Here is a 22,337-nt window from a genome sequence, read left to right as displayed (position 1 = left end):
TAAAATTCTTCGACTAGATCGTTTATGAAGATTATTATTGTCAAAGCTCCGTGTTTTTGAGAGAGGGAGATAAAGCGGGAGGTTCTCGGTGCATCGAACACGCGTGCTTCTTCCCCTCGCCGTCGTTGCATAATCCACTTTCACGGTCCTTCCGCGACCTCAAAGGCATCGGCGGGGTGTCCGCAATTGTGGGATCCGCGCGCGCGTGGGTAATTAGGAATGCGCTACAAAGTACAAACGGGCCCATTGTCGCCGCTATATCTATATACATGTAGCTTTATATACGCGTCCCCTCTCGATCCCTCCGTAAGAGACAAGTCTCGTTGCTTTTAAAGCACAAATCTCTCATCCCCCTCCCCCTCACTTTTCTCTCTCGACACTTTCGCGCTTATATTTCTCCGTCTTCCTTTCAGAGCTTTCCTCCGCTCTTTGCATGCGATTTTCCAGGCCGCAAATACCAGACGTGCAAGCGCTACACATTTCCATCGGCGATTGCTTTAAAATAAAATACACGTCATCGTTTTTAAAATTGTTAATTTGATCGCTTCCTACCGTAAATCGCTTTTTTTTTTTTTTCTTCTTCTTCTCATCTTGCAAATCTATGCGGATCTAGTTATTCTAACTTCAGTCCCGCTTTTTTCATCTCTTTGCTATTTTATAATTGCTTTCTCTTTGCGTTGAAAAGCGGTGGAAAGAGAAGAGTCAAGATAATAAAAGTATATATAAAAAAAGATAAAAGAAGAAGTTGAAACGGCTGAGAAAACGGTAAAAAGTGCGAGGGAATGCAAGAAGAAGAGAAACGTTCGCATAGCGATGATCAAAAGCAGTTTGCTTGCGGACTTGTTCGAAGTACCTCGCAAAAGAGAAGGAAGACGCCGCGCAAGTTCGTTGGCTTCCTTTTACGCGGCTCTTTGTCTACGGCCGTTAAGTTCTTATCTTTCTGACGCGCTGCCTTTTATTTCATTTTCGGCTCTATCGATTTCTCTTTCCTGCATCGCGAATCCCGCGCAACTACGTGAACTTTGGCATTGAAGGTCGACAATTTCTGAATGCGCCGCGGAATTATGAAACCATATCGGTTTCCAAGAACGACGGAAGCCAGCTAAACGGCTGCACTTTGGAAACTGTTAATTTACGTTACAGTAAAGTATATTTTAGAAACGGCCCTTCTTCGCGCGCTGCCACTTTCTCGGTATAAACTACGATAATTAATACGTAATTAATAAATAGAACAAGACATTTCAATTATATCTTTTTCAATACATATACATATTATACAAAATGTCTCGTGTTAATCTGAAAATTATTTTCGCACACAAAAACAAAAAAAAAAAAAAAAAGAAAAAAATGCAACAACCTGTAGATAATCTCGTGGATTGCGGTATGTTAAAATTTAAAAAAATACAAAGAAGAAAGTGTGCCCCAGTGGCATATATTATCGCTATTCCTTTCGATCTCGCTCTCTCGCTTTTCATTATTCTGTTCTTCCTTGTCCTGAGATCTCTCTCTTTTCTCACTCGCTTTCGGGCACTGATATTACCATCCAAGGATTCTCTCTCACATTTTCCACGCATAATCATGCATTTGCATGCAAACTCGATATCACTACTTAAAATGTAAAACAACTCTGCGCCTCTGCCGGGTGCCTACCTCGCGGCAGCATGACGAAAAGAAATCGAGTGAACGAAGGAAGGAATACTTAAATAAAAAAAAAGAAAAAAAAAGAAATTCTCCCGACATTTCTCCCAAGACGAAATATCATATCAATACATATTTTATTCTTATTTGCATTTTCCTCTTTCATTCTCTCCATCTTATTACGAATGGCGTCTGAACTTACCCAAACCGGCGTGTCCGAAACAAAATAGGCAGCCGTCCGTTCCATTAATCACAGCGTGAATTACATCTGTGAGAGCGCTCGAACAGATCTCGGTCTGAAAAGAAATGTAAATAGAAAAAGAAATAACTGGCATATACATTTTATAATAATTGTTATGAATATTTTTAAATATATTTAATTTAATACTGTTAAAAAATATTAAAATGTCGATTCACTTTTCGAGCGATATAATAATTAATATTTTCTAGTAACTTGAATAACTGCCGTTATTATTATTTGCGTTCTCACTGGCGACGTAGCTTTTAGGGTATTAAACAAGTGCGATTTTAATTACGTCTGTCTCGTAATAATACTGCGACGGAAGAAAGGGGTGAAACGTGTCGAGCTTTTGCAGGACAAAACGTTGAGCTCTGCCGGGTCCTCGTAAAGTGTTTAAGAAAGCACGTGGGCGAGCCGGGTTTAATAAACGCGTGTAACATCTCCAGAGTGAAAAGCTAGGAGAAAGACGTAGGGAGAAAGGAAGGGGTCACGAGATTACGGAAGATGGTCCTTTGTTTGCTCTTAATGTATTCATAGAGTGGAAAAGACTTTTACTGCGCCGGGAAACAGCGTTTGGATCCGGCCCAAGTGGGATCAGGCTTTAAAAAAGGCTCCAGTCCACGGTTAAATGGTCGCAGCAGCCGACCGTCGATTGATGCCGAGATACCGAGTATCGATGAGAATTGAGGGAAAGGTAGATGACGCCGGGAAAATCGGAGGGTTGTTCGTTCAGGCGGTGGGTTTCACGAATTTCCTGCGGAAGCTGCCGAGGATCTCGAATTGAGCCTGCGGCTGATGCGTTCTTAGCGATCGATATAAAAAACGCCGCTGGATCGGTGGTCCTTCTCGCTTCGATGGCGCATAACAAACGGAGATTCGGACGACGAGAAGGTTGGAAAAACGGTCGTGTTATAAGAGAAGGTTCCGCAGTTTACGAAGAAAATCAGGAGGAAGATGAGGACGTGTCAATGCCTCGGCGAAACAAGATTGAAATCTTCGTGGACGAGAATCGGATGAGCCCGAGATGGAAAAGGGGTGGATGTGAGGCTCGTGAAAAGAGAAAGCGCGGAAAGGAAGGTAGAGACGTATCGTGGGTTAGACGGAAAAAGAAGAAGACGGAACGGAAAGGCGTAGATTCGGAAAGGCGGTCGAAATGCGAAGTCGAAGTAAGACGTCGCTTGCGAAGAACAGAAAAAGAGGTCGATCGTTTTCCCTTTTTCCTTTTTATTTCCCGCGGCGGCAAAAGGATAGGGAAATAAGGAGTCTAGTCCCTCTCCTAATATGGTAATACCAATCTGTTCGTTGCTCGTTTCAAAGGGGCGGCACAGCGAGTAGCCGCAAACGAGTCTGTCGATATTGCCGCAGATTTACACTGACTTTTCGAAATAGATTTAAACGAAAAAACTTTTTTTTTTGTAACAATTTGTATTTTTTTTTGTAACAATTTGATAAATAATTACAATTATAAATTATTCACAAACATTACTTTACTATTTAAAAAGTTTAATTGACAAGCATAAAATTAAAATATTAAAACGCAAATATCTTGCCTGAGGCGTAAATGTAGATCCGCGGAAAACCAATATCTAAAACCGATGGCGGAATAACCGACACTTACTATGGTACCAACAACGATATTCATAATTATAACAGGATCATCCCGTGAGATATAACGCAAAGCAAACATATTTCGCAGATACCTCCACCCTCGGTTGCCGGAGATCTCGCCCTTGAACTCTCCGAACCGTCGCGCGTCGGTTTGACGGTTAATGAAATACGTGACCGGAGCCACCGTCATAATCTCAAACACTTGATTCCGCGCCCGTGCGGCGGGAGAAATTGCGGAATGGATCCTGCCGCGCACTCTTGATGCGCGCGCGAGCTGGTTGCCCATAGATGTCGAGCCTTTGAAAATTTTCACCGGCGCGAGGCCACCCCTCTGTGATGTCCGCCCTCAGGGTAGACACCAGTACGCAATGATGTTTAATTTTCTCTTTTTTTCTCTCTCGGATTTTCGTTAAAAATCAATAACAATAGCAATTCACTTTCCGCTTTGATGTCCTTTTAATAATCACCGGACTCCCCCAAAAGTGATACGCGCGGAGAATAACCGGAAATCGAATCGAGTGGAAATTAGTTAATTGACCGAGGCCTTTGCATTAGTTGTAAAATTTTTTTTTTCGGATGCGATTACGGAACGATTCTTCAAAGATAAAATAAAATATAAAATATAATCAAATAAAATAAAAAGTACACATTATGTTTCTTTAAATTGATTACGTGAATTACAAATAATTAACACAACTGACGAATACCGCGACATGCCCAGCAGTTAAAAACTCGTGCTACGTTAAAGTAAATACTCGATGTAATATTTGTTATAATATTTAGCGATTACATTTTTTTATAACGCGTTAAGTTGCTTGGGGTGGGACAAACAAATATCTCTCGTCGGGCGGGCAAGTGAGGATGGAGGTAGCAAACATGCGTTGTGGCGCACGACATTCTTTAAGAAAGTCGGTACGCACGTGGCGGAGCTCTTTGCGTACCGAAAAAATATTATATTTAACGAATGACGGTGCCGGTCGACATGGGGAAACTTTCACGATCATTAATCTATTCGCGAAGAGTATTTCCGAAGCGAAGACTCGACGCAAAATACTTATAACAGGTAATTTTTTACTTCTTTTAATTATATTAATTTCAAGTTAATCGAAAGAACAATTTTATTTTTTTTTTTGCGCTCGCCAAGTCATTTGCAATTTGCATAATGAACAAAAAGTAGCTCAGTGCAAACGTGAGGTTTCAATCACGCTTATCTCGCGATGTTTATTTCGAACGGGGTAGTGCGAATTAAAAGACACGTGCCGCGGTGTGACTTACAAGCGGCCTCGTGTCATCACGCTCGTAGCCGTTTGAATTCGGCTTGCATGACGCGTTTCGGTAACGCAATATTGGCGCACCGGACCGGAATACCAATCGCGCGGAGGGGTCGAACGTTCTTGCTCTCGCCGGCCTACCTCCGGCTTGCGAGGAAGAATTCACGACGAAGAACCTTTCTCCCACTTTTTCCCGGTTTCGATTTTGCCGTCTACGCTCACCGCTTCGTTCCTCCTCTTATTGCCACCCCTTCTTCCGATACCTCTTCACCCTTCTCTGAGCGCGAAATGTAAAACTCATGTCGAAAGTTTGGAAAGAAGCTGTGAGAAACGTTTTACCCTCGCGAGGCGAGATGAACGAGGAAGAGGGCTCCCCTTAATGGCTGGAAATAATCGAATGATCTTTTTTTCCTCCTCCCTTTCGTCCGCGTCGACGAATCTCTTAATTCGCAAGTTTTCCAGATGCCTCAACGGCAATGTCTCGTGGCGAATCGAAGTGACGTCGCTGCGGACGTTTCTCGGCTCACAAGCGACGGCACTTTCAGTTTGTGAAATTCGTATTCTTACCTTCGAACTAACTTCTTTTTATTCTTGCAAAATACTTTTATCGACGCTAAAAGTACACAGGAAGTTACTCCGTTCAAATTGTTTCTCATTATTTCTTTACATAAATATATTAAATGAAATAATTGCACTTTTATCTAAGAAAGGAAAACCTTAACGTTCCAAGCGAGGCTTTAAAAACAAGTTATTTTAATACTGATTTACCGAGAGACTCAATTTTAATATATATGATATACCTATATAAAAAAAAAAATAAGATTATAAACAGAAATGCCGAGCAATTAAAATTAAAAAGAGAAATTATCTTGCTTCTTTGACAATAGATATTGTCTCGTTTCTTTAAAATATCAAAATACGAGAACTGCCATTTAGCGTTGTGCTTTTGCAAAAGCATAAGCTAAAGCCTATCACAGGCAAATTTACATAAGAGCATAGCGTATAAGCGTTTCCGGCCAACGAGGCTTCTGGTATGAGCTTTGCAGTACAATACAGCGGCTTACGTCGGGCGCTTCATTGGTCGACTCGTTTATACGCTATGATGATGTTCTTATGCAAATTAGTATGCGATGTTGCTGACGTATCAATATTAATATAACTAGAAACAATAGAACAAGACGGAGCCTCACTAAAATATACAACGCCGGGGGAAAGCGCAAAAAATATTAGATTAAAATTAATATATGCATAATATTAAATTAAGATATAACATAATTGAATATTATAATTTGAATATTAATACTATCGATAATATTTATTCGTGATAATTAAATTAATATTTAAAAACTAATAATTATGCATTGCGCGCAAGGAAATAAGATCGAAATTGTTTTGATTTCATTGTCGTTTTGATATTCAGTGCGAAACACTTTTTTCCAGTTCTCGATGAGAATCAAATAAATTCACCGCTAAGTGCCGCGCAATTTTCGAGCAATAGATAATTATATCATCGCTTGTTTGTTCACTCGTTCGATTCGCACAATAGCAAATGCGAGTCACGTAATTTTCTTCTTCTGGCACGATCATGAACATTAAAATGGGAAAAACGTGTTGAACAGAAATTTTGCTATCAATTGAAGAAAGATGCGATCAGCATTTTTATCGTGACAGCGCCAGGTCGTCCATTGCCTAACTTTTAACAATCGTGCCAATCATGTTTATTCACTTTCAGCAATGACAATTTTTTTTCATAGCTTCTCTCTTTCTCTTTCTCTCTTTTTCTCTCGCAACCATTTATACATATTTAATTTGTACACACTCGAATTTTTTTCTCGATACTCAATTAAAAATGTATAATAATTAATCGGTATTTCTCTTGGTTAATTTGCAACGATTTGCAATGCCTCACAGTGATTTGTAGGCTTCTATTTATCTGAATACTTATAAATGTCACAGTCAAGGGTTACGAGATTGTTTTTTTTTTTGTTTGAAATTGTAGTTGCATTTGCATGTAGACGCGAGTCACGAAATGTCTATCGCGTCGGAGTTGTTCGATGAAAATCAGATAAAAAACAAACAGTCCTGGGGGGATGCTTTTCGCCCTCGTATAGTCGCCGCGAGACGTGAACGGTTAGCGATTGTGACCTAGATTACATTGAACAAAAGAAGTGGGGAGACGAAACGTGCGAAATTCACGTTCGCGTAATAATGAAAAAAAAATATTCTTGTTGAAATTTACGAGTAGGTAATTCCGAAAATTGCAATACACATTTTCTGTGCAATGTATTACGATTTATTTCACTCTAGCTGTTTACAAATAATTTCCGCTGGCGATCGAAAAATAAATGTTAAACAAACCTTACTACGTTTGGGTCCAACAACGCTCAGCGTTGATTGATTTCTAGTAATTTAATAATTAGTTACTAATACCATAATTTATTAATGTAGAAACAAACGCCCGTAAAAGAAATTGTTTTAAAATTGACGAATAATTGATGACGGCTTGGCAGTGATGTGCCAAGTGATTAAAAACCGATAAAATCGAAGAATACCCGGCGGTCCACCATTCAACGTACGATCGCATTTACATCACGGAGCTTTCGACTCGAATCTTCGCTGACACGCGGCGCAATAACTCTCGAGGTAACAACTCGCAAAACTTGTCATCCACCTTTGAGACCGCAAAATGACTCGTGGTAGTGGCGGAAAAGAATAAACACGGGAGACTGACGAACAGGCGAGAAAGGATGGCAAAGCATGAGCTCGCGTGAACGTCCTTCCACTGCGATGTCGTGAAATATGTCGCGATTTATACGGAAGATTGGCATCATTGGCGCCTGGGGAGCAAACGAGCGAGAACCACCTCTCTTTTCTCCTTTTTTAGCATTATCCCCCGGTTTACCCGATTTCTCGTCCCTCCACCCCGATCACGCCACCCTCTAATCCCTGCGTGGGTAAGAGTAGCTTGCCAGATAAAAAAAAAAAGCATTCGGGAAATCCCGGTGTCTGCCTGAACTATACAAAATCAAAACTGTAACACTATTTACCGCACGTTTCTTTATCCTTCATATTTGTCCAACGTTTGTTTTTCTCTCTTTTTTTTTCACCATTTATTTCACCGGTGATATCCGATTTCCTAAAAAACAAATCTGTTAAATTCGATCGTATACTATTTTATTGGTAATTCGAATCTAATTCGTTATTTAATAACTAAAATAAAAAATAATAAAAAAAAAAAAGAACGTTTTTGTTAGAGAGCAATTATTTCGAAACGAGTAAACATAAAAAAAAAAAAAAAATTAAAAGTATCAAGTATCAAATAATTTGTTCAATAAAATATCTTATATTAAGTTACAAACTTCATTATCGCGTATCGTTGTTCAATACACGTAGGAACTAAGTTTATTCCGCAAAGACGAAAGCGGCTATAGTTTGCCGTAGTCCGTCGGAGCTAGTATCTATAGGTGCAGTGAGGTGCAACGACTGTCCGCTCGTTCTCGCCGCTGCTCGGTTGGCACCTGTCAAACTTCATCAGCATTGCTTAACACTCGGTCGCGTCACGGTGCAAATTAATCCCGCTGTAATATGGAAATACGTCATTCGAGAGGATACGACGGATAACTGGCCGAGCAGCTCACGGGCTAAGGGGTAAGGAGCGCGGAGCAGAATACGAGGCCAGGATACCTCGGCCACAGAACCGTATGATGGGTTTATAGATTATCGTACATTTGCTCGAGGTAGTGACGAACACCGCGCCGATCATGCTTATTCGCGAATATTGGATATCTTCTATATTTGCGGAAAGGAATTTCAGAAGCTGATAAATTCAGATATTAATATTAACAATTTATATCCGTAGTCATAAATAATTTGCAGCTTGCTAATAACGATTACACTATAAAAGAAGCTCGCTTAGTGAAGTAGACGAAAAAAAAAACAAAAAAAAAAACTGATCTTTAATTGTATTATGCATAAGTTTATACGAAAGCTTTGCAACTTATATTAATAAAAATGCGCTAACTAGTAACATTATATTGATTTATTTCACGGGCTGCTTGCACGTTTTCAGTCGTACGATGAATATATTATTCCGTCGCTGCCTGTGTTCTTCATTTTTAAAATTAATTTTTTTTGTTTGTTGAATATTCATTCAATTACAAACGAAATTGCAAAGCGAGACGTTTGATAATACATTTTTGCGCGGCAACTGAATTCTCGCGGCAGTCAGGAAGTAAGAGGTATCGTCGGCTTATAGGTCTCATCGGACGGCTCGTTCAATCAGCATATCCTGGCAAATGAGCAATAGATCGGTGACGTGCATACACGTCGGCTGTGTGCTCTGCGTACACACACGGACGTAGATGCGCATACACGCGCGTACGTAATCCACAGCGTGACTATTAGTCGTAAGTCAATAATAAAGCCCTTGTCCTGCCGCGGCTATAATGGCCGCGGTGAATTATTCTGGTCGAGATGCATTGTCCTGGCTGGGTCGCCGGCCGGTTTGGAATTGTCGGCCGGGCACGCACATGGCGATATATGCCGGCCGCATATGTGCACGTCGAATGCGCGGCTGTTTGCGCGTATGACGCGCATAATTGAGATGGATGTCGATTGATTCGCGGCTAGGTTTCGTTCCCGCGGTCCGTCTATTGGCAGCTCATTGTTAACACTCAAGTAGTAGGCTTCAGTTGCCACGTGATTTTCAGTTTATCGCAGAACGCGCCGCCGGGTGACCGGTGATGCTGAAGATATATCGCACGCTTCGATAAATTATATTTAAAGAATTTACGGTGATAAATTTTGCGCGAAGTCGCTTTGGAAAGTAATGAGACTTTGCACCGTCGCAGGGAGGGGAGGGGGGAGGGAAAATACGTACCGCGTGCGTTTTCCGCTTCGCCGTGTATTCTTTCCAATAAATAGTTCGCTATACTCGCGAGCGGCGTGTGTCCACGTGATCGAATACGCGAAAAGAAAGTTTTGCACAAATTGCGCGCTGGAGAAAAATCTTCAAAAGGATTCTACCGCGCTTCCTTCTGTCTCTTCCCATTATTTCCTGTTCGAAGAGATAAACTTGGTTATCTGATATATACGTTTTTCAATATCGCTTCTCGCTCGAGTATTTCCACGATATTCTCCAAGTTGGAAATATAGACCTGTTACAAGTTTTAAATCAATCTGAAGCTTTATCGAAGTTTATCGCAAACTTGATCAAATAATCGATAGAATTTGCACTACTGTCGTTGCAGATCCCATTAATGTTTAACTGGTGGAAGTGTTAATAATTGAAATTGCGCTTGCGGCGTACTCTTTGCAAACAGTTCGACTGTAATTCCGGTTAATCGTATTTTCTTTAGCCGTCGGACATTCTTGTTAATTTGCAGCTCACGTATATAGATACCACGTGCCCGCTGGATATATTTATGGAAATACTGTTCGATACATCGCACAAATATAGTTTGTCAAATGGATTTATGCCACTACCGAAATAACCGTTGTCAATTCAGGAATAAATGTCCACTTGTGTCACAATCATTTTGCTTGTCAATAGAATGACGCGCGAACGTCGGCATATTTTTATTTATTTTATATTTAGAAAATAAATAAAATTTTATTCCCACGAAATATCGCAAAAATTCTACCACGATTAATTTAAAAGTACTCTTTTTTAAAGTTCGTTCTTTGTTTATCCCGTTATTGCGGTGAATAAAATTTATTTTTATTCAATTTTATTACGATAATCTGTGTTCGTTTGATATTAAAAGAAAGACTTCATTGTTACGATCTCAATTGTTCGTCGGTAGATGTTGATAATCGGAACCTTCGAAAGGCGGTGATCGGCACCCATCGATCCTTTCGAGTCTAAAAAAACGTCAAAGAGATCGCCAGTTTGATGATGAACGATTGTAGGGTTGCTCGATGGAATGGCGGTGCAGCCCGGCGGTCTTTAAAATATTCAAGCGAGAGTGTGTTTGACGGCCAATCGGAAAGGACGAAAAGTCGCGCCGGACTCGCTCTTTCGAATTCGGCTCTTTTATTCCCGTGGAGCTCACCCCCAGAAGTTCAACTGATTCGCGACCAGTTCGATGGATCGCGAAGAGAAAAAAAAAGAAAGAACAGAAGGGAGAAAGGGGAGAAAGAGTCTATTGTGTCTTTCAATGACGATCGCCGTGGCCGACGGACATTTGATCAAATCAATCGATTGGTTTCTATGGTTCTTATAAACATAGGCTAGGGCAAAGGGGAAAACTGAGAGAAAGGGAGGGATTAAAAAGTGGAAGAAAGGAGAAAGTGTAGGTGGGACAGTGTCTCTGGAGTACCAGACGCGGTTGAAGGAATATGGTAGAGAAACCGAGAGAGAGAAACTGTTAGAGCGGAAAGGGAAAGGGGGATTCAGGAATATCCAGTAGCTCCAGGCTCATTTGAATCCGACGCTCAATAATGTCCCTCAGGAGTACCGAAATATCTCAATATGTGTATATAACATCGTGCTGTGGCGTAACTTACGATCTCCGGCGATATTTACTTCGGCGGTGCCATCCATCAAAATCGAATAATACAATTCGTTAAAATCATTGATATCCGTCGCAGATCTTTAAAAGAATTTTCAATGCGACGAGTAATAATTTCCCGCGTTAATGAATGAGTGATTGTAACGCTGCGTTTATAGCTTATATCGAAAAAAATATGCGTGTATGAAATTATACTTACTTAAATGTTTTCAAGTAGGAATACGCTTAAAAATTTTTTTTTTTTAATACAGATTTTTTTATAAAATGTGTAAAAGAAAAATATATGTTACCTAATACCGGAGATAATAACCGTAAAAAATTATTCCGCCTGTATGATAACACGATAAAATGTCTTATGGACGCTGTTTGGTGGTAGAGCTCGGTTTGCTCGGTAGCAAACGGGGAAGTCACAGGCAAAGAGCAACATTCGCCTGGAGGGATGGATTTTCCTGTCAGAGGTGGAGTTTAGAGGTCGGGAAATTAGTTTAGTTATGCGCCCGGCAGGGACGTCTCTTACATTTCCACTACTGATGTAAGACCTCGGCGGAGCACGTACATATTCTAGAGCACTCCTCTTCTCTCCGGTTTTCTCTCTCTCTCTCTCTCTCTAACTTTCCTTTTCTCCTCTCCGCGCTCTGCGACTCTCTCTCTCTCTTTTATTTCTCGCAAACTTTCTCGAGTTTTCTCTCCGCAACTCGCGTTTTCCTTCTCACGAATTCCGAAGAATCGAGCCGGCTAGCGGTCTTCGAAGGATCAAGCCAGGGGAAGAGAATTCTCCAGAGTGAGACCAAAGTCGAGCGAGCGAGGGAGAGAGTCTTCAAGTACGGAGTTACATTGAGGACTGTTGCTACTTATTACTTCAGAACAGCTGGCTGACGAAAACGTCATTGACTCGAGACCTCCGTCTTTCTCTCTCTCTCTCCCTCTCTCATGCAGATTCTCCGGACTATCGAGCGATCTTAAGCGCGTTCGTTATAAGTACCGCTTTGTTCGTTGCGTCGCACTTGAGTGCCATTTGAAATTTAAAACGTTAACGGAGTACTCTGAATGGCAGAAATTAAGTCCCGCTCGCTGTCGATTTAATCTCATGGCAAGGTATTTCAAGTATTTTTATGCGACACAAGCATCCGTGCCAAGTCCGCATATAAAGTGGAGAACGTGAAGTTCATGCTCACATTAAAATTAAATGATTACACAACTTTGAAGTATATCAAAAGATTGAAATAAAAATAAAAACTAAGATTTTTCTACTAATATTACGGATGAAAATAATGCTAAGTTTAAAATATCTGTAATATCTGTAATTATTTTTTTTAATTTTATTTTTAATTTAATTAATTATTAATATCTGTAAATTATTTTTATCGCACTTTTCAGAGTGAGTTGAAAAAAATATCTAAATATATTTTATAAATTTGTTTCTAGATCCATTTAATTAAATAATAACTAGTTGGAGAAGTTTTCGTGTATTTTTATATGTTTTTGTAATCTTATCGCTTACCTGAGAGTCTTCCTCGGTAAAGATAGCGTCGAACGCAAACATTTTCGGTGCCGCCACGGTAGGACGTCGATCTTCCGCCGATGAAGATTGCCCAGATGTTGGGTCCACTAACGTAACTTGCTTCTTGCGTTTATCCGCGTTGAAGAAGCTACCTCCGTCTCCTGACGACACCCTCAGCATAACTTTTACCTGTGCAACATAGAAAATACAAATAAACTTTATTCCTCATAAAAACGACGGTAATATTTTATTATGTAAATTGAAAAATATTAAATCTGAGATAGGATACCGGAAAAAATTTATGTAGAAAGAGAAATACTGTTTTCTATTTTTTTTTTTTTGCTTTTTAATATTTTGAAATATATTATAATGTATCGAGATTCATTGAAGTTAATCGCATTATTCATTCAGTATTGCAAGCGTAAATATAGCCCTTCAACCGTGATTGCGGGACGTTACTGTAGTTAACGATAAACTCGTTAATTATTATGAAACTGAATTAGTTTCGGAATCTGCCAATTGGATAGACAGCGGATTACATTTGGCGACTAAAGATAAAGCTTTCCCGTCACTTAAGCGCCTGACGAATCCGCTTCAATAGATGAATATTGTATAATAAATTAGCTTTGCGCTGAATAATACGCTCATCAAAATGGATAGACAATTTCTACTTGTAAGCGAATGTCAGATCTAAAATTATTCTGACCCACGTTATCCGATCGGTCATTGAACGAGCCACAATACCTATTTATTAAGTGCACATAAAATTATTAAAACAAACTGCATTTAATAAAACGGTCACAGTTATATTTACATTAGGACCATCCGTGATAGCTTTATCAATTATTTGACATGTTAATGTCATGATTAATGTGGTGTAATTAATATAGAAATAACAGTGGTAATGATGTGTATAATATTTCGTCCGCGCGAGATTACACCAATTACGAAATGTACACATAACCATTTCATTCGCAAAAATTTAATTAAAACTTTCATGTTGCGCCCTGTATGTTTTTTAAATTCTTGTTACAGAGGATATATTCGCTTTAATACAAAGAGTTAATTTTTACCGTATAAATCTTAAATGAGTTAATCTATTATCAGGGGAAATAAAAAATGAGCAATGTTAACAATTACAGGTTAAAAAATATCAAACACGTTATTCAATTACAATATATTCGTATCACAATGGTCGCGCCGGGTAATGTAATAGTGGAGTAACGCGTGTATTCATATATACGAAGAGATATTTGCTGGTCACTTGTGAAATCGAATATTGCTCGCAAATGTCGAGCACAGTTGAGCGTTCTGGCAAACAAGTGGTTGCTTTATTAAAAACCGTACACAGGATAGCGACCTGCCACTCTATTTATCAGCAGCCTTCAGCATTTTTGAGATTTTTTCGTAAATCCGATATTTCTGTATTGCTCTTATTATAGTGACGGTTAACGTATTTTCTTCGTATTTATACCTTCAGATGCAAGCAAATTCATTATATTATTGCACCGTGATAATACCGCGATAATTAATTATTTTTATAAGTTGGTGGAGCACATTTGCGAGGATTAATATTTTATGTTATATTAATTAAGTATGAAGAACTATAAAATGAAGATAAGGAGTAAGGATTTAGTTGGTATTAAGTTGTTTCTCCTAGTAAGCTCCTCAATTATTCTTATCTAAAATTTGCACTATATTTTACGTTCGCGCGTGATTTAAGAGAACTCAAATGGCCCGATAAGACGTGTGGCGCACGCGTTTCTCCGCGCGAAGTCACGGCGATGCATTATTAAAGCCGCATCCGGTTCCGGTGCAACCAGATCGATGTTGTACCGCGAGCGGTCCACGATTCGCTCGCGCCGGCTACGTTCGTCTGTCCGTCTGTCTGTCTGTCTGTCCAGGAAATTGGGTTTGGAGATTTCGTTCAGATTGCGGTTCACGTCCTATCTCTTGCATGCGGAAACACCCCCGTCGCTCCGACGGCACACAGGTACAAAAACAGACACGTGCCTTTTTTGTTTCTGTCCCCCCCGACCGCCCAGCCTCTACCATTCCTCGGCATTTTTGTCGCCTCTTTCCCAGCGTCTCTTCGCCACGTAATAGTTTCGCGAAAAGACCGGAGCGCTACTGATCGAAAGACCGGAAATAAAACGGCTCCCTCGACAGCCTTGTTGGAGGAACTTTGCATGCATCGATCGCTCGGGCCTCTTCAGCGCCCTTCACCCTTTTACGAAGGGTGTTCTACTCGAAGGTGAGTCGATGCCCTCTGTCCCATCCGTTCTCTGAGACCCGGCTATCTGCGAGGTGGTCCTACGTGCTTGCCCGCAGCTACCCGGTATTTCGTTACGAAGCTGATTTCGAAGGGGGATATCAATTCCGCTCCAACAGGCCCGGTCGGAGTAAGATCGGTCTCGGGTCCTCGAAGCTGCTGAAGGACACTTTGCACCGAACCAACTCCGACTCGTAACGCGTTACAGCCTTTACGCGCAACAATTTACAGCGTGAAATTCTGACGTTAAGAAAATACCGTTATTTGCTACGAATATTTTATTTTCTTTAAGTGCTTGTTTCTTTTTAATGATTAATATATGCATAATTTGTATGCATGCGTTTTTAAAAAAAATACGATACGTTTTTATAAAAACGATTTTTATTTAAAAGTTCTAAGTTTCACCGTTTGGATAGGCTTATACCATAATAAGTTATTTAAAAATTACATTTCGGGATGGAGATCTTCGACAAACTTGCCTCGTAACCATCAAAATTCGACCAAGTGCGTACAACCCTTAAAACGGGAGAAGGATTTTATCGTCGTTCTACCCGAATTTATACGTTCTCTCCACGAGCTATGAATCTAGGTTTACGCGCTAGTATGTTGGAATTAATTAGTCCGCGGTCCAGCCTGAAACATGTAACTGATTCGGACAAAAGTCTTAGCGATAAGCTGTGATCAACGCGCTAGTGATTATAGAAATCTCTTCAAGATTTATTAAGAGTTTAATCCAACCAGTAACATATTCAAGTTGTTCTATTTTTCTTTTAATTTTATAAATTTAATATTCGTTTCATTTAAATAATGTTCGCAAGTCTACTTTTTATGATACGATATACATACATATTCAAAGCGCGCGCTTCGTGGGTCTTATCTACTCTAACTTCTTTTACGTTAAAGAAAACTATTATACATTTAATAATTTTCCAGCAACAAACAACGAATAAAAACGCATATATTCTACATGGCACGTTAAACGATTTTAGTTATCTTAAATGTAATTTATTGTATATACATTCGGACAGTAATTATTTTTAATTTAATTTATTTCTTTTGGTTAATTATATTAACTAGAAATAATTGATCTAATTAATCGAATACCACGACGCATCTATTAGTTAGAGACTCGCAATATTTTGAACTCACTATCTAATTAATATTTGATATAAAACTCTCCATGGAATTTAATTTTTAATTTTTTTATGCCGAGTTAAATTTCGCACTAGTAGAGTACGTGAGAGCGCGAGAGGCGCGACGAGCGCATGCGCGCCGGTGCGCGAGTCGAGCTACCGTCGTCTCCTTTCCATTCCCCGGCGAGCTGCCGATCGAGAAAGACCTACGGAAGAGACGTCCGGTTCGGATCGGAATTCTACGCGTATTTCACGATCGACGATGCAACCCCGACGCATAATACATTGTTCTGTCCACGTTCTTAATACGGAAAGCACCTGTCCTTTCTTTAACGTAAGTTACATCTCTATCTCCACGTGAATTATATTCAGTTCTTCCAGTCGATAGAGTAACGAAAACCGCGACATATTCGATAACTAGAAGTGCGTAATATATTCGGGATAATGTTGAGTGCAATACTCGGCGTAAAGTTTCGATGTAACGCATGTAACCGCTGCATAAAGAACGATAGGCGAACAGTGGTCGGTAACGCAGGCGATATCGTGACTCGCGCGCGCGCGGCGTACACATCGCCGTTTACTCCAAACATGGTCGACACACAGCCGGCACCGTGCACGCGAGTCGCGCACGGTGGAGGTCATTGCTTCGTGCACGACGGCCGGCTACACAGCTGACGCAGTGAGCAGACCTACGACAAACGCGCAACCTTCGGTAAGCTCGGCGGCGTAGCTCGCGCGCACGGTGTCTGTCCATCGTCTCGTCCACGATAACCGTGCAGCGGGCGCCGCGAGTAGGTCTCGATACGCGGCGTAAAATAATTGTTCATGGTACAGTAATAATAACATAATATAAAATAAAACCATTAAAAAGTATTAATTAAAATAGTCTCACGTAACTCGTGTATACAATACATGTCACTAATTCACAATATTACAGCTTCTTTTACCGAGAGTCTTATCGAAGCATAATTTTCGTTCCAAAAATTATTCTAAATAATATGTTATATAGAGAGTTGTATAGCGAGCGAGGTCAGCCGCACAGGCAGCGTATGCTCGCACGGTGTTTACATGAGAGCGCTGGAATATGTTGACGGTCGTCCGGCATTAAAACACACGGTGAACTGTGCACGCGTCGAATAATACTTATTGTTAGAGTAGAATATAGATATTAACTGAGATTTGGTCTTTACCAAACTAACCAGTACATTATTTCTGTTTCAGATGGCGATCCAGATGAGGACTTTCGTTGAAAGAGAATCAGCTCAATATCCCGGATATTCTAAGATGAAAAGAAAACTCAGAAAAGATACTGCACCTTGGTGGAATAACTCGAGGGTAAGCATCAGTTTTATTTAAATAAATATATAAGTATAATGACTTTCAACTTAGTATTTTGAAAATGCTAATCAGGTAAAATTTTTTACTGTTTCAGATGAGTATCTAGAGGAGAATTATCGCACTCGTGTTGAAAGAAGATCAACCTGACGTCCCTAACAGAGCTGAGAGGAGGAGGAGGCCTAGGAGAGGCATCTAGCACCGGCGGAGCAACCCAGGAGTAAGCATCATTTTTCTTAACAAATTAATAGCTCGTTTTGGTACCAGATATCTTTATTTTTTATTATTTTATTTAAAAAATTACTATATATAATACTATATATAATAAATTAATTCAATCACGTGCAATTTTTGTTTCTAAATAATTAACATTGAGATGTCTACAATTTAATTTTTTATTATTTTTTATTACAGATCTACATATCAACAACTCCGCCGCTGCACATCAAAGTAGTAAGTCGGTCGCATGTTTTCTTTTTTTTAGATTAATAGAATTTCGGGTGGGAAAAATTACTATTGATATTACACGCGGCAAAATTATATTTCAAATATATTAATATAAATTTTTAATAAAGTAAAATAATACACCGCGCCGGAAATATTAAATAATAAATAAAATAAATTAAGAAAGACTCAACCAATTTATATATTGTATATTTTGTGTTCTAATTTTTATTTTATATATATCAATATAAATTGCATACAACTGTATGCAATTTAACTTGATATTATTACAGCTCAACACTTCTTCGGATTTTTATCAAAGTAAAACAAGAGTTCCGCTTAGATAAAAATCCGAAGGAGAAATTAAAGTGCCGCACGCCGAAATTAAAATAAATACGAACCGTAGCCGGTTCGTCGGACGTATCGGAAGTTTCGCCAAAGTAGTCGCGCGATAGATTTTCTTATCCGAATTTTATAAACGGGAGTGTCATATAATATCACGCGAGATACAGCGTTCAGTTATTATTTCTCGCGATAGTAATTAATTCGGGCGCGTTCGCGAGTGTCTAGTGCGCGGAAGGATGGCTCGACACGTCCCAACTGAGAGGAGGAGGAGGCCCGGAACGGGCGTCATGCACCAGCGGAGCAACTTTTAGGTGAGAATCAATTTTTCTTTATTTTTGACGTTTTATTATCAGATAATTTTATGTATTTTTTTTCCAATTAAAAAACAATATTCAGCATCTCTACAATTAATATTTTTTACTTTTATGTTACAGTCACCTGCTGCATCGTCAACTCCGCTGCTGCGCATCGTCCGGTGAGTCGCATGCATTTTTATAATGCGTTCTAACATCGTTCCAGGACATTGTACAAATTGTACAATAAAATAAAAAATATAATATTGCATAAAATAATATAATTTAAAAAAATATTAAAAATAAAAAAATTTGCGAAATTCGTGCGTTAATACTAATTATTATATATTAATTAACGAAGTACTTCGAAGATGTTACTGAAGCATCACGATAGTCATTCAGAAGTGTCAGTCTATAGTTTTTTTCTTTTTAAGATAGAAGAAGGAAAGGAGATAGGAGTTTTAATTATTTTCGAATGCCATAGTAAAAAATAAAATCGTTACATTTAGCTCCTCATATTACACTAGATGTTGACTTATTAAATATCTGATTTTGCAACAGAATCTTATGAATAAACACGTAAATTTAGCATTGAAGAAGCAACTCTATCGTAAAATATTAAGAAAAATTTTGCTCGGCACGTTTCGACAACATCAATCATTTCACCTGTAATGCAATAAAAAAATATTAAATTCTAAAAAGTTTGCATTTGCAAATATAGCTATCTGTCATAAAATATTTTTTACGTGCGTTACATAGACGTTAGGATAATATCACCGGAAATTCCACCTGCGACGGAAGTAGCGTGTTAATTCTTTAACGTTCGAAACATCGAGGCGCTTACGTACGTTAGGTTACAACAAGTGTTTTATGACGGTACTCGTCCTCGGAGGTATTATCCGCCAATTTACGATCATGGCGCGACATGTTCGGCGCTTATAAATGAGCGATGTGTCGCGTAAAGTTCCACATAAATTCCCGTCTGACCCACGATCGGGTCATCGTCTGCGCGATAAAATCAAGCGATGATTGATTCGCGTACGCGCGATAAATAACGTAACGCGATAAACGATATAACGCGAAGCAGGATGCTACGTTGTAGATCATATTGTAAATTGAGAACGACGTCTAAAAAAGTAAAATTATATGTCTTCTAGGAGTAGAAATTAATTACAAAAAAGAAATGTCGAATTAAAAATTAAAAAAAAAAAAAATACTGAACATATAGTAATTCAATATATTTACACGTATAAATATAAATTAAAATACTGTAGTAGTGCAAATGTCAATGGTTTAGCATGCAGTGAACGGAAACTTCACAATAATACGCAACAGTTGCTTTCATCCGTTATGCTTTGATCTACTGCGTTATTATTCGATACAAGTTCAAGCTTTGGCTTTCTATCTGTGCGAACTAAATTGATCGAAAATTAGATTACACTTCTTTCTCAGCGTTATAGAGATATTGGTTATCATGAAAGAGATCTGATTGCTCGATCGCAAAGCTCTTTCACGTGAGTCTGCGTTGTGAGAGAAAGAGAGATAGATAGATAGATAGATAGATAGAAAGAGAGACAGAGAAAGACGTGAATGACGGAAACTAATTGTTGAAACTGGAGAGTGCGTCTCAACTTCGGTTTCCAACAAGGCGCACTGCGGTGCTCCGCAGTCTGGCGCCGTGTGGCCTTCCTTTATAAGAGACGCGAAGCGAAGACCCCGGGGGATTTAACTTCGACAACACACGAATATCATCAAAGACCGCGCTTGCCATTGATTGCATGCTCTTTAAGTAAAGATTATTCAGTAAATGCAGTTCATTTAAGTAATTGCCATTTTGAGAGACTAGTTATCGGCGGAATCCCTTCGTTAATGCTATAGCAATCTTTTCGCTCCGAGGGAATCACGACATTCGGTTTCGAACGCGCAATAATCGATCTCGCATGTAAACCGGTCATATTTCTCGTAAGCAGGGAAATAAATGTGCCACACGAACGCACGTTAGATTAATTAATTAATTTAATTTAGTAAATAAAGAAGTTTTGTATTTCTATTATTAGAAAGAGCTATTATTTTAATTTTTTTTAACAGTTGATATTATTTTTAATATTATTACTTATATATTTAGTATCAATGCAAATGCTTGCTGTTGTCGAAATTATTATGAAAGACAATATCTTTCTAAAATAAGTGCTTTTTTTTTTAAACACACTTATGCATACTGATATAATCAGACGCATATTTATGGCTTGATATCGCTAAAACCATCTAAATGTCCGGCCTCGGGGCAAAGGGCTAAAGTTTCTGACTCGGTCGTTAAGGAATTTACACCGTGAAGACCTCCAGGCGATTCGAACGAAATTTACGCCATGAAATGGGTCAGAGGTATTTCACCCCTCGCGATGGGTGTACTACCGACAAATTTGATTTTCGTGAGACGTGGCGAATGCAATCCCATCAACGTCGAATTTTCCCCGACGATGAAATATCTATAGGATGACACGAATATAATCTCGCACCCCGTCCTGGTGGTCAGAAGTCAGCTTAGGAGAAAGTTTTTATATCCCGGGTTTTTCCTCGGACGAAAGACGTTATTTATTAACGCCGTAATATAATAAATATATAAACGGGTATATTTTAGATACGCGTTTCTATGTTAGTTTGTATATTAATTTTTTATACCGTGATAAATAATCGTTCATTGATTTACCGTAAACAAAATTTTGTCAAGCTGTATTGGAATCGAGTTACAAATTACTTTCCACGAGCTAATCTAAGGGCACACTTTTACCGTGCGAAAAATCTCACGTGTTCTCTGACGTATCATCTAAGAACTCTATTTCTCGGCTAGGCTCCCTTCGCCGGCGTGCACTTTCGGTATGCTTATCTCGGCCGGGCGGGATTTTGCGATTCAGTACGTAGGCACTGCGACGTGGCGCAAGACAAGAGTGTACCTGTACACAGGGTAACGCAATACTTCCGCGGTCGTCTCGCTAACAAAGGCGCGGGTGGACAGGGTTAGGTGCGCGAGGGAAGGGAAGGCCGGTAACAGCGGCGGTGGCGACGACGACGGTAGAGGGTTGGTTAAGCGGACCGGCTCGCTGGCTGGCTTGTGCAAAGGGGTCCTGTGTCAGTTAGGGTTGTCAGTCAAGTAGCGATAGCGGGCATAGTGGAAGCGTGCCGCACGCTACTTTAACCCAGACCGAGCGTCGCGCTCGCGGTGTACGCTGGTACAACGGTGTGACGTTGTAATGGCTGGATAATAGCGACTATACATGTACATACGCTTAATATCGCGGCGTCACAAGCGATGTGGAAAGGAACATTTTGAAATGCCCGGGCTGACTTATCGTTCGCCTAGTTCTTACAACATCGGTCTATTTAATTCTTCTTAATCCTCGCACCCCCTGCCCTTTTCTATTCAGTTGCTCGAGTCACACTTGTAATATTTTTTCTTCGATCATAAAAGGTGCGTATGTTTTTAGCGAACGAACATGAACGAATGCGAACATTCGTCGGATGTGTGTTATTTTAGTAGCGATTAATTTTTTTTTTGTCGATTTTCACGTTCGTTAAATATATAGACATCTTTAAAAAGATACGTCCACGAACTTGCAATTGATTAAATAATCGAAATTCGTTTCTTATCATTTGCCGGAGATGTGCAGCCAACTGCACTCAGCGTTTTAATAAATGATTTTAATGCGGTTGAGGAAAACAGCTGCAGTATTCGAACGCAAATATATA

General features: G+C 39.5%; 1 protein-coding gene and 1 long non-coding RNA gene across 7 annotated transcripts in view; one reads left to right on the top strand and one right to left on the bottom strand.

The window, feature by feature from the left end:
- Nucleotides 1–22,337, bottom strand: part of LOC139106073 (uncharacterized) — a 278,883-nt gene that overhangs the window by 22,176 nt on the left and 234,370 nt on the right. For both annotated transcript variants that reach the window (XM_070662553.1, XM_070662554.1), the window contains exons 7-8: nucleotides 12,772–12,960; nucleotides 1,841–1,934 (exon numbers count right to left, since the gene is read on the bottom strand). In XM_070662553.1, coding sequence (XP_070518654.1) covers nucleotides 1,841–1,934; nucleotides 12,772–12,960 — 283 coding nt within the window. The remainder of the gene's footprint in view (nucleotides 1–1,840; nucleotides 1,935–12,771; nucleotides 12,961–22,337) is intronic.
- LOC139106076 (uncharacterized) overlaps nucleotides 1–22,337 on the top strand; it is a 156,801-nt gene that overhangs the window by 59,729 nt on the left and 74,735 nt on the right. For 4 of the 5 annotated variants that reach the window (XR_011546296.1, XR_011546297.1, XR_011546298.1 and 1 more), the window contains one exon: nucleotides 17,398–17,964. This is a non-coding gene — a long non-coding RNA (uncharacterized lncRNA). The remainder of the gene's footprint in view (nucleotides 1–17,397; nucleotides 17,965–22,337) is intronic. The other variant, XR_011546299.1, reaches the window with a different exon arrangement.

Source organism: Cardiocondyla obscurior, linkage group LG10 (assembly GCF_019399895.1).
Source record: "Cardiocondyla obscurior isolate alpha-2009 linkage group LG10, Cobs3.1, whole genome shotgun sequence".
Classification (NCBI taxonomy): domain Eukaryota; kingdom Metazoa; phylum Arthropoda; class Insecta; order Hymenoptera; family Formicidae; genus Cardiocondyla; species Cardiocondyla obscurior.
Note: the sequence above shows the minus strand (reverse complement) of the source record. Positions and strands in the feature narration are given on the sequence as shown.